At 37.3% G+C, this 13222-nt stretch overlaps 1 protein-coding gene and 2 pseudogenes across 2 annotated transcripts; all 3 read left to right on the top strand.

The window, feature by feature from the left end:
• Nucleotides 1-4110: 4110 nt before the first annotated feature.
• On the top strand, nt 4111-10102 carry LOC149005969 (uncharacterized). 2 transcript variants are annotated; one of them, XR_016175651.1, is made up of 3 exons: nt 4111-4931; nt 5255-8946; nt 9999-10102. XR_016175651.1 is itself a non-coding variant. In XM_089169229.1 (2 exons), exons 1-2 carry the CDS (start codon nt 4432-4434, stop codon nt 8376-8378), a joined length of 3624 nt encoding a protein of 1207 aa, XP_089025355.1. In that variant the 5' UTR covers nt 4111-4431; the 3' UTR covers nt 8379-9176. The 2 variants fall into 2 exon arrangements, 1 of the variants encoding a protein (XP_089025355.1); XM_089169229.1 differs by lacking the exon at nt 9999-10102 and having other exon boundaries at nt 5255-9176.
• On the top strand, nt 8869-11412 carry LOC149005968 (disease resistance protein RUN1-like; annotated as a pseudogene).
• Nucleotides 11374-12230, top strand: LOC149005967 (putative receptor-like protein kinase At1g30570 pseudogene; annotated as a pseudogene).
• Nucleotides 12231-13222: the final 992 nt, after the last annotated feature.

Below are 13222 nucleotides of genomic sequence, written 5' to 3'. Positions count from 1 at the left end.
TTTTTGTATGTAGTATCATCGATCCCTGCTAATGAGGGTTCTTTTTGGTTTTTCGTTAAAACTGTATATGTTATTGTAAATTTTTCTGAAATTTCTTGCATGTTAATGAGTGTAAGTCAACAACTTTAATGTTATATATAGAATGATGTGTTTTCCCCCTAAAAGAATAGTTTTTAACATTAAATTATATATTAAACAGTTAACAACAAAATGCGGATTAAAATGGAAGAACCAGAAAATAGCAGACTCTGGAGTGGAAGTGTAATCTAAAATTGATTTGGAAATCCCATTCACACCCAAACTACAATTAATTTATTAGCTAAGTCTGTGATCTCATATACATCAGATCCAGAATCTCTCAAAACTCAAATCATAAAATTGATGATTCATCCTATATAAAGAACTCGAATGAAAAGATAACAAATAATGAAATTATGTAGCAGAAAAGATGCAATGACGTCTCTAAATCCTCTGAATCCTTCGAGGCTTTTATTGAAAAATGTTTAAAACCTATTGTATATTATTAGTATAAAATATATTATATTTACGTCATTTTATCTTATGAATTTTATGACTAGAATTTTACTTTTACATCAGACAATAATGAGATAGTTATTTGGTTTATATATGGTAAGAACTTATATTATATATATTATATAATTTTGGGGTTAACGATTGCACTCACGTAGTATGATACAAACCTGTGTGCGATGCGAACCGTGTGTGTAGTCCTTGATTCGGAAAGCCCATTTTGTCATGGGCTTAGATCCAGAAAGCCCCACTTTTTGGAAAAAAAATGTGAAAATGCTATTAAACTTGTTTTTTTTATTTTTCTATGAAAATTGTTTTTAGTTGTTTTTACAGTGATCTTTAATACACATGTGCTTCTAATGTGTATGATAAATTCGTATTCTTTTATAAGACCCTCTTTTATGCTGATAGGGTTGGCAAGGCATGGCATTTGCCTTTTCACAAACACAGTAACAAATTTATGTATAGAGATAATTAATAACCCTCTTTTTTGCTTTCTTTTTCTTATTCCTTTGCTCCATCTCTTTGATGGTCCATGGAACTAGCTCCTCTCCTCCTCCCTTAACAAGGGCTATGAACGGTCTCTAGTTCTAGCTCTATCATTGGTGATTGATTATAAACACTATCATGTGGGAGCATAACGTGTATGCGGAGTTGTAGTATGTTGTTCTATCTAATAATTTTTTGAAAGGCTCAATTCCATGTACATTTCACGGAGCTTAATTTAGTAGTTTATAAAACTGTTACAAATGATGACACTTGAAAGGTTTTGTGTATCTTTTTTCTATGTGTAAGTTTTCAAACCTTAAAAAAATCATTTTTATCAAAGGATAACATATTTTTCAGTAAAAAAAAAAAATGTTGTATCAAATGATTACCAAACTTTTTTTTGTATTTGATCTAAAATATTTTTTTATACTGATTCTCAAAAAATAAGTAAAAATAAAAAATGAAAATCATGCCAAATACAACCATATTATCTACAAATATTAATGGAAAAGGTGATGTAGAATGTTTCATTTAGGAAAGCAAATGTGAATTTTTTTTTGGGTGGGGTAAGACAAATGTAAAAGTTTGAATGAGGAAATTTTAGGAATAAACCTACAAGTATAGGATAGAAATTTTGTTGATGATAATTTAGGACCAATTCAAAATTTCTGCTTTTATCTTTTTCAGCTGGAGGTCGTCTCAAGTGAATCCGGATCATCATCCTTAACGGGGAGCACAGTGCTCCCTGACGGGTTTACCACCACAAATTTGATGAGATCCACCGGTAAAAAATAAAAAAACCTTGTTTTTATGGTGGTAAAGTAGTCGGAGAGCACAAAGTGCTACTCCGACAGATAGTTGATCCGGACTCGTCTCAAGTTTTTTTTTTCTTCCTTGTTTCCAAAGGTGGTTCATTTTAAGAGATTATAAAAAATAGTTAAAAATAAAAAATGAAAATCATCCCAAATACAACCATAGATATATAAAAATATTAATGGAAAAGGAGATATAGAATGTTTCATTTAGGAAAGCAAATGTGATTTTTTTTTTGGTGGGTAAGACAAATGTAAAAGTTTGAATGAGGAAATTTTAGGAATAAACCTAAAAGTATAGGATATAAATTTTGTTGATGATAATTTAGGATCAAATCAAAATTTCTGCCTTTTATTTTTATTTTTATTTTTTTTTAACTGAGGATCATCCGGATCAGCTTGCGCGCACCACAATTTACTTCTTCAGAGGGATCTTCATATTATTGTCGTCGAATGAGTGCGAATCTAAGACCTCCCCTAAGGAAAATGGGTCTTTAAATATTTTAACATACCATTTTTTTGACAGTTTTTTATCTTTATCAGCTGGAGTTCGTCTCAAGTTTTTTTTTTTTTTTTTCTTTCCAAAAAGTTGTTCATTTGAAGAGATAACGTACCATATTTGGACGAGAGAAAGATAATGCACTTTAATATTAAATGATTTACTCTTTTCTACGTTTCCCTATAAAAGGAAAGGAAATTTCTTTTTTTGGTAACGAAAAGAGCTCTTTTCGTCGCATTTGGAAGTGGATTGATAGTTGATACGGATCAATTCTAATAGATTTCTAGCATTTTCTCTTTAAAGTAAAGTGCACAAATCCCCTTGAATTTATCAAAAATTTCATCTATTACCTTAAAAAAAAAGAAACCAATTACGTAAACTCCCCTGAATGTTAATACTGTTGGCAAAGTGCGATATTCCGGCTAAGTTTGTTGGTCAAGAGGCAGCGAAATGACTTAACTACCTTCATTTTAATCCTATATTTACAATCCAAGTTGAAGAAAGTTTTAAAATAGAACTACTGGGAAATTGCCTGCCCCTGTAGCACAGTGCCAAATCTTCTAGTGAACAATTCAAATGACTTGAAGTATTCGATTGGCTAAAAAGAAGACATGATTAACCATCCTGGAGTTAGTTGGTTAGTTAAACAAACATCTTTCAATAGATAGGTCATGGGTTTGATCATGCCTAATGATATATTATGCAATATCTTCATCCCCAATATATAAAATTCACTTGTTCTAAAAGAAAATTGTACTCAATTAAATTGAGGTATTTTTTTTAAGAACAAGGAGAAAGCCGGAAGCTCCTGAAATTAGAAGTTGGGCTCCCTGCTCCCTTGAGCAACAACATTTGCCAGCCATGCTAGAGTACCATAGGTAGTGGGAAAATGAGGGTTTTAATAGGGAAAATGGGGCTATCAATAGGAACAATTGAATCAACCAACAGCTCATCCATGACCGATAGTTCATCGATGTGTTGCAAAATGCAAACCTTGTAGGTAGGGTTTTTTGTTTGACCCAAATTCGGTGACTTTCCCTTTACGAAAGAAGACACAAGAGCACAAAATGGATATTTCAAATATTTTATCAATAATGCCATATCACTTAACTTAGAAGTGAAATTGGGTTTTAGGGGGAAGGGGGATTTTCAGTGCCGCCCATTGAGTTACCCCTTAAAATTAATGTCTCCCACTAAATTATCCAATTTATCAATCCAACTCCTTATAAAGTAAAAATCTCTATCAAGGACATCTTTTTTGGTAGAAATTAACAATTAAGGGATGATGTAAATAAGTTAACTATTTAAAAAGGATGAGTATAACCTTGGAATAGATAAACAAAAATTAATTGAGATTAATGGTGTTAATAATAGGGGGTTTGACTAATAAATTGGGTAGCTCAGGAATAAGACGGATTTTTATTTGCGGCAGCAGCTGCCTGCTGCTGCCAACGGCTCTGATTGAGCCACGTCAACAAACTTTGATTCAACGGTTGAGATCAGAGCCATCGGCAGCAGCAAGCAACTGCTGCCGCAAATAAAAATCCGAATAAGACATTAATATTAGGGATGATGCTGAAAGTTTCCTAACAATTGTGATACATTTGTAATTATATTTTTCTTGTGGGTAATTGATGTAATTATTGATAAGTCTAGGCGAGTATATGTAATTTTTTTCCGTGGTCCCCAGATTAATTTCTTCCGGTGCTAAGAGAAGAAACGGTCCTGCAAAGGGTTTCTGGTTTTGTCGAAAGGAATGGCTTCTTTTCTCTATTTTATTTTGGCCAAGACAATGGCTTCTTTTCTCGTCCACGCTGTTTCTCACTCTTTTTATTTCATCGCTCGCTATCAGGAAACTTCCTAACAACCTTATCCTTGAAGTGAACTTGCGACGCGCTGAATCTCCTCTTTTGAATCCTGAAAAAACGAAAGAACGGAAGAACGGAAGAACGGAAGAACGGAAACATCCCAGAAAGTCAACGTAGCTCTGCTTCTACTCTGTTTAGCGTCTAGAGAGCAGAACCCAATTTGAGAGAAAGAAAAAGAAATCAAAACAAAGCATTCTGAGCTTCCACCTATCTTTCGCTGCAACTGGGAGTCATGGCAGCACAAGAAGACTGGAGCAACACTGCTACCTTCACAACAACCGGATGTTGTGCTTACGATGTGTTTCTCAACTTCAGGGGAGAAGATACTCGTCATAACTTCACTGGGTTCCTTAACCTAGTTATGAAAGACAGGGGAATCGATGTGTTTATGGATAGTAAAAGGTTGTGGGTTGGAGATGCTATTGGCCCATCTTTGCTTAGATCGATTGAAGGGTCCAAAATCTCCATCCCTGTCTTCTCCAAAGGGTATGCAGACAGCAAATGGTGTCTGCTGGAACTTGCCCAGATTTTTGAGTGCTACAAATCAAATGGTCAATTAGTGTTGCCCATATTCTTCCACGTTGATCCGTCCCATATTCGGCATCAGACGGGAAGTTTTGAAAAAGCATTTAGGGAGCACGAGGAGAATTTTGAGCCTCATGTCGTACAGAGTTGGAGGGATGCTTTACAAGGAATAGGAAGTTTGAAAGGAGAAGTCATTCACGAGAATAGGTAACTCTCTGTTCCAAATATTTCATCTGTGGATCATCACTTATTAGACATTATCCTCATTCAAGAAATGAGACAGTTTAAATCCATTTAACATATCAGCAGGGATTTTACTTTCAAAGTCATTTGGTGTTGAAATAAATTAGCAAATAAAAGAATTACCTTGATGCTTTGTTATCACTCTAATAATACTTGGTTCTAAGCAGATTATATTCTCACTGTCTTTCTCACATTGCCTTCTATTCCAACAAAACTTAGAATTTTGTGTTCATCCATTCTTATTATACATTTATATTTCTTTTCTTTTTTATATGAAAAAATTTCAGTGACCAAGCAGAGATAGTTGAACTAGTTGCCAGAAGGGTTCAGGATGAACTGGTCAGTAGCACATACTTGGCTGAATGTAAATACCCCATCGGCATAGCTTCCCGTGTAGAAGATCTATTATCTTTATTAAGTATCGGCTCCAATGATGTTCGATTCATAGGAATATGTGGTAACAGTGGCATCGGGAAGACAACTATGGCTAAGGCTATCTACAATCAGATCCTTTCAGCCTTCAATCGATGTAGTTTTATTTCAGATGTTAATAAACAAGCAAATCAGTTCATGGGTTTGGTTTCTTTGCAGAGGCGACTTCTTAAAGATCTCTTCAAGACAGAATTTGACATAGGTCATCTTCATAGAGGAAAAAAATTAATAGCAGAAAGACTTTGCAAGGAAAATGTTCTCCTTGTTCTTGATGATGTTGACAGTTATGAACAGCTAGATGCCTTAGCCGGTGAGCTCAAATGGTTTGGTGAAGGAAGTCGAGTCATAATAACAACCAAAGATGAACATATCTTGAAAGTGGCTAACATTCATAAAGATCAAATCTATTATCCTCAAGAGTTGGACCATAGGGAATCTCTTGAACTATTTAGTTTGCATGCATTTTTGAAGCATGAACCTCCTCCGGATTATGTGCAACTTTCACATGATGTGGTACGCTATTCAAGAGGGTTACCTTCAACTTTGGAGAGGTTGGGGTCTTACTTGTTAGATATACGCAGCAAAGAAGAGTGGAAAATTACATTACGAAAATTAAAAGCAGGTAAAGCTTCAATTTTCAGGCTTGCATCTTTGCGTAGGCAGAGGAAGAGCACATGTAGTATCAAAGATAATCCCCTTGGTTGGCATCAACAACTTCATGGAACCACTGAAATTAGCAACCCTGTTGCTAGCGTATCTAAAGTCTTAGGTGGATTTTTGGATCTATATAGAGTTTGTAAGCGTAAGGTCCATGCTGCAAGATTTAGATTAAATGCAGGTTATCCAGATCCATATAGCTCCACGTTCACTTATGGCTTTCTAGCTATTGATGGAGTTGGTAAAAGTAAATTCACAATGGCAGAGATTGGAGTTGCAACAAAAAATTTTAATGAATCATTGGTGATTGGAGTTGGTGGGTTTGGCAAAGTTTACAAAGGTGTACTCAAGGACGGCACCGTTGCGGCATTCAAGTGTCACAGTTGCAATTCTCGTCAAGGCTTGAAAGAATTTGAGAGTGAGATCATGTTCCTATCAAATGTCCGTCATAAAAATCTGGTTGTACTTATGGGGTTCTGCTACGAAAAGGATGAGATGATTTTGGTGTATGAGTACATAGGCAATGGAACTCTCAAGAATCATCTATATGGAAGAGGCCTCCCTCCGTTGACATGGAAACAGAGGTTAGAAATTTGCATAGGTGTTGCACAAGGGCTCCATTTCCTCCACACAGGATCAGAGAGAGGTATTATCCATAGGGATGTTAAGACATCCAACATATTATTGGATGAAGACTTTGTAGCAAAGTTGATTGATTTTGGGGTGGCCAGTACAGGTCCAGCATCACAAGAGACCACCTATGTTAGTACCCAAGTAATGGGAACCTATGGGTATTTTGATCCAGAATATCTTAGAAACGGACAATTGACTACTAGGTCTGATGTTTACTCTTTTGGTGTTGTACTGCTTGAGGTTGTTTGTGCGCGACCTGTTATAAATATAGAGTTGCCTCCAGATGAGGTCAACCTTGCAGGGTGGGCTCACTGCCAATGGGAAAAACAAGGATCACTTGAAAACATTGTGGACAAAATGCTTGAAGGGACTTACGATCCAAAATCATTGGAAAAGTTTGAGGTGATGGCAAAGAAATGTACTGCCAATCGTAGTCTGGAGCGACCCACAATGGCGGAGGTTGTGCAGGGTTTGGATTACATGTTGCATTTGCATGAAGCTTGGTTAAGAAACAGTAATGCCGAGGAAGATTATGCCACATTCTGTTCAACGTCTAATTTAACTGGGGTCAGGGATTCAAGAGTTGAAACTGAATCACTCTTGGTTAGATGTGATGATTGTTCTAGAGGGGAACAAAATTGCACCTGCTTCTCATTGGTTGATACAATTGGGTCTGAGGATTCGAGAGCCCAAATCGAATCTGCCTTGGGTAGAAACCATGATTCAATGGCTGAAGGAGATGGTACCCAGTTACAGATGGAAGAGAAAGAACCTCTAGAAATTTCGGGAGGGGAAAAATCGCTAGATCTGGTACCAGCAAGTGATCTGGGAGATGGGCTCTTGAGGAAAACTCATGCAGCCATAGTGGGGAGAGTCAAACCAAACATTGACTTGCTGTCAGAACCAATTCAAGCAGCGGAATCTAGGCGTGTTGTCATTCCCCAGCGTGAGTATGAGTTGCAGTGTGACAAATTCAAGTTCGCATTGACAGGGAGGGTGAACTTTCATCTAGTGTCGCTGGATGCTCTTCATGCAGAGGCAACTTGTTCTTGGGCAATTAGGGATGGGGTGGTGATGCATCCTATCGGCAAAGGGTACGTGGTTTTTGAATTCAAGATGGAAGAGCATATGACTAAGGTGTGGCGTAGAAGTCCCTGGAGGGTGGGATCCCAGGTTATCTGGCTTCACAAATGGAGACCAGATTTTAATGTCGATACGTCAGAGCCTGCAGCAAAGCTTATGTGGATTCGGTTTCCTGGGCTGCCCTTGGAATATTGGCATGAGAAGGTATTACTCTCAATTGCAAAATCTGTAGGACATCCTGTAGATTTGGATCGACGAACACGGCAAGGAATCATGGGGTACTTTGCAAGGGTTTTGGTGGAAGTAAATGTTGGCGTAGAAAAAGTCGAAGAAATCCAGGTCGAAAGATGTGAAACTGGTTCTTCAAAAGTTTTTAGTTTTCTCCAGAAGGTGGAATATGAGGAGGGAATCCGACATTGTGGGTTCTGCAAGAAGGATGGTCACTTGATTGCACAGTGTCGATTTAGAAAGCGAGAAGAGCAGCAGCTTTCAAAGGAGGTTGCAGGAGGAAGCATTCTTGGTGCCATGTTCCCAGGGAATGAGTTGGTCACCGTCGGCGATCAAGAGGAGTCTGGCGCTTCAATGACTTCCCTGACAAAAGATTAACTGAAGGTTATCCAGATCTATATGGCTCCCCATTCACTGATGGCTTCACAGCTATTGATGGAATTGGTAAAAATTCATTCACAATGGCAGAGATTTGAGTTGCAACAAACAATTTTGATGACTCATTGGTGATTGGAGTTGGTGGTTATGGCAAAGTTTACAAAGGTGTAAGCAAGGATGGGACAATTGCAGCATTCAAGCATGGCTGTCCACGATCAGGACAAGGCTTGACAGAGTTTGAGAGTGAGATCATGTTGCTAAGAAATGTTCATCATATAAATCTGATTAAGCTTAATGGCTTGTGCTATCAAAAGAAGGAGATGGTTTTGCTACAATTGGGTCTGAGGATTCAAGAGCCAAATCAAATCTACCTTGGTTAGAAGTGATGATCAAGAGCAGAAATATATTCCACTTGTTCCACCTCATGGGTTGGCACGGTTGGGTTTGATGAGTTCTCTGATTTGGTTAACCATCAACAGGGTTTACAGCGATGGATACAGGAGAAATTTCTTCTACTGGATTGCTGATTCTGTACCGTGAAAGAACCATTTGTTATGTCTTCCCTTTTGTATGTATGATCCTCTGTTCAAGCAAGTTCTTTTTAGTTCTTTGTTCTGGTAAATTCTTGGGAATTGGGATCAAACTGAAAATTGTATGGTATTGTAAATTTTGCTGAAATTTCTTTCATGTTGGTCAACTTGAATGTAGTGTAAGTAAACAAAGTTAATGTTTTATAACATGATATATTTTTCTAGAAGAATAATTTTAAGATCAAATTATATATTAAACTGTTAACAACAAAACACGGATTTAAGGAGAACCAGCCACATCTGTCTTAAAAAATATTATAAGGTGTGGACATGGATTGCGGAATCTTTACAAAGATAATTGAATCCCAGAGTGATTTGAAACATAATTGAGACTTGTGACTTTAATTATTATGCTATGATAGATTCCCAAACACCTGGATGTGGGAATCACCTCTAGAGGGTGTGGAGAGGATATCATGTTTGATGATTACATATCATTCAAGAAGATCTGAATTTAACAGGTCCAATTGCATCACATTTGTGGAGTCAATTAGACAAACATTGGAAGCTCAAAGGAAATAATCTGGAATCCAACATTAGAGAAAGCAACTCAGAGGACATTTCTCCATGTTCTACTGGTTGAATCTTCCCCCTTTTTTCTACTAAAACAGCCCCTGCTTCAGAGAAAATAGAACTCTGAAGCCTCTTAGGTTCCCTGCAATTGCAAACTACGCCATCTCTAGATTGGGCTTCTTGCACAATTTTCACAACTGGATGTTCTAGTTTTGATGTGTTCCTCAACTTCAGTGGTGAAGATAATTGTAACAACTTCACTAGCTTCCTTAACTTATTTTTATAAGGGAGGAGGAATTGATGTTTTTGTGGTAGTGAAAAATTGTGGACTGGAGAAGCCATTGACCCAGCCTGCCTTAGAGCAATCAAGGGTTCCAAAATCTCAATCCCTTTCTTTTTTGAAGGATATGCAAATTGCAAATAATGTCTTCTCGAACTTGCACAGATTCTTGAATGCCATGTATCCAATGATCTGATAGTTTTTAACTACCCATTTTCTTCGACATTGATCCATCAGATATTCAGGATCAAACCGGAGTTTTGAAGAAGCATTATGGGAGCACAAGAAGAATTTCGAGCCTCATGTAGTACAATGTTGGAAGAAAGCTTTAAGAGAGACAGGGAAATTGAAGGGAGAAGTAATTGACGAAAACAAGTCTCAATGTCTCAGCGCAGTCTCATTATTATATATTCATATCTTAGCTTGGACGCAGCTAACTATTTCATTTCATTAGCCCATGATCACTTCCGTCCTCTGCTATTTTCTCTTTCCAGCTTTCCTCCCTCAATGTACAGTTTGGCTGCAAGATGTCATAGCAGGAAGTACAAACTCAAAACTTTATGCTCTTTTCTAAGAGAAACTTCCATCAAATTAGTTGTGATTTCCTTTTGTAAAATGAAAAGTTGCAGGGCTGAAGGAGAGAGAGTTGAACTAGTTTTCAAATGGGCTATGGATGAGTTGATCAGTAGCAGACAATTGGCTGAATGTAAATACCATATTGGCATAGGATCTTTTGTAGAAAATCTATAATTCTTTTTAGATCTTGGTTCCAATGATGTTCAATCTGTGAGAATCTGTGGTTGCAAGGGTATTGGGAAGAAAACCATTGCAAAGATTGTATATAATCGCATCTTTTTATCTTTCAATCGGCATAGTTTTATTTCAGACATTGCAGAACAAGCAACACAATGCATGGGTCTAGCATCTTTGCAGAAATGACTTCCTAAAGATATATTTAAAACAGATTTGACATGGGTAACTATCATAGAGGGAAAAAGATGATAGAACAAACACTTCGAAGAGAAAATGTTCTTCTTGTTCATGATGATGTAGATAGTAAAGAACAGAGAGATGCCCTGGCTGGTGAATTCAACTGGTTCGGTCAAGAAAGTAGAGTCATAATAACTGTTAGAGCTTCACATATCCTGAATCTAGCTAAAGCTGGTAAAGATAACATCTATTAGCCACAAGTGTTAGAGCATAAGGAGTCTCTTCAACTGTTTAGTTTGCATGCTTTTTAAATGGATCATCCTCCTCCAGATTATATGGAGCTTTCTTTTGCTGTGGTATGCCGCCATTCGGGATGTTTGCCCCTTTATCTTGAGAAGTTGGGATCATTTTTTTTTGCTTATAAGCAGCAGAGAAGAGTGGGAAAGTACACTGCAAAAATTGAATGCTGGTGAAGTTTCTATCTCTAGTCTTGAATCTTTTACGCAAGCAGAGTGAGAACACACGTCCTATGAGAGAAAATCCCCCTAGTTCCAGTGTTGCTGAGGTATCTAACATCATGGAAAAGTATCTGAATCCAACAGTCAGAGTTGGTAGGGAACTCATAAGAGCGAAAATCGGAGCTGCATTTCTGCAATCACATGGGTATATCAGTGGAATCCAGAGGAGGTTATCCAAATCACAGTGGCTCTACAGCTGCTGATAGATAGGGTAAATGGTTCACCAGGGCAGAGATCCTTACTTGGAGATTGCAATGCTATCAAAGCTCAGGCATAGACATGTTTCCTTGATTGGGTTCTGCAAGGAAAAAGAAAAGGATGAGATAGTTTTGGTGGATGAGTATATGGAAAATGGGGATCTCACAAAGCATCTCTTTGAGAGTGATCTTCCACCATTGACATGGAAGCAGAGATTGGAGATTTGTATAGGTGCTGCTCGTGGACTCCATTACATTCAAACATCGGCTGGCTCTGCAAATGGGGGTTTTGAGACATTATCAAAGATACTGTTGGATGAGAACTTAGTAGCTAAGATAGCTGACATTGGAATATCAAGAACTGCTCCTTCATATGATGATGCAGATTTTACTACTGCTAGGGGAACACTTTGATACATTGATCCAAAATATTTGCAGAGCAAGCAATTGACTTTGAAGACTGATGTTTACTCTTTTGGCATGGTACTGTTTGAGGTTGTCTGTGGGGGACCAGTTATATGTGCAAGCTTGCAAGCTGAGATGAACTTTATAAAAGGGGAAACCCAGTGGCAAACACAAGACATTACTTGAAACCTTGTTGGACCCAAGGCTTGAAGGGAATTACTCACCAGACTCAATGAAGAAATTCTGGGAGATTGCAGAGAAATGTGTAGCTGAAAGAATATGCGAATCGACCTACAATTGGGAAAGTGTTGTGGGATTTGGAGAATGTATTGAAGCTACATGAAGATTGGTTAAGAAGCAAAGCTGGGGAAGAATCCACAAGCTCCTCAATGGATGGAACAGTTAGGTCTGATCATTAGTTCTCTGAGTAGATTAACACTCAAACCAGGTGACAGTAATGAAATTGAAATCTGTGAAGAAGATCCTGATTCCTGATAGTGTCAAATGTAGTTATTGGAGGTTTTTGTTTGTTAAAATTTGTATTACTTTCTGCTGATTGTATTGGATTTGTGTTGTTTGAGGTCTGTCTATGTCACTTTCAGCTGCCCACCATGACATTAATTACCATTTTCTGGTGATGGTTGTGCAGTTTGAACTGATTAGATTGCTTAGGAGTAACTGCACTCACTGATGCATGCTTTCAATAGCTTACTTTTAAGTAGTACAAGATGGGTTATGCCTTTTTACGTTTGTTTAAATGCTTGGATTATAAATAGCTTATCTAAAAAATGGATCACCTTCGAATTACTCAAGGCACTACAATTAGTTGAAAAATGATAAACTGCAGTTACTAGTGGGATATGACTTAAGATTGCCTAATTAGCATGGGATTCGTGACAGAGATTCAATGCATGGTGGGATTTTTTATAATGTTTTATTCAAGTTTCAAAAACATAAAAACTCTATTTCCCAGAGTTTTATTTTAGCAATTCGGCCACATATATAGTTATTTTAGTCCCACATCAAATGGAGCTAATTTTATTTTAAGATTCTTGTTGATTTGCTTCTGTGAAACTCTTGTGGATGGAAAGATTCTGATCCAAGGTTTTTAGTAATTCGGCATATATAAGGTAACCTAAATTACGGTATTTATTTTAGCCTCACATCGGATGAAGCTCACTATCAATTATATTGTTATATGTATAATAATTGTTCCTAAATGAAATGTGTGCTAGAAGAGTTAAATACGGATTACAAGTACATGTGCCGAGCTAGGCCGAGTTGTGCCAGTCGTGGTTTGTGGCCCTTGGACCCTAGTCTGACCAAACCATGGGACATATATAATATTATATTAATTAATTAAATGACTATGATGAGGCTTGGTTAATTGGATCATGGGTCATGATCCGAA

The sequence above is a fragment of the Hakea prostrata genome, chromosome 9 (assembly GCF_041222555.1).
Source record: "Hakea prostrata isolate BN-2017 chromosome 9, UWA_Hpros_2, whole genome shotgun sequence".
In the NCBI taxonomy this organism is placed as follows: Eukaryota; Viridiplantae; Streptophyta; class Magnoliopsida; order Proteales; family Proteaceae; genus Hakea; species Hakea prostrata.
The sequence above is the reverse complement of the archived record's forward strand: the minus strand, read 5'-3'. Positions and strand labels throughout refer to the sequence as shown.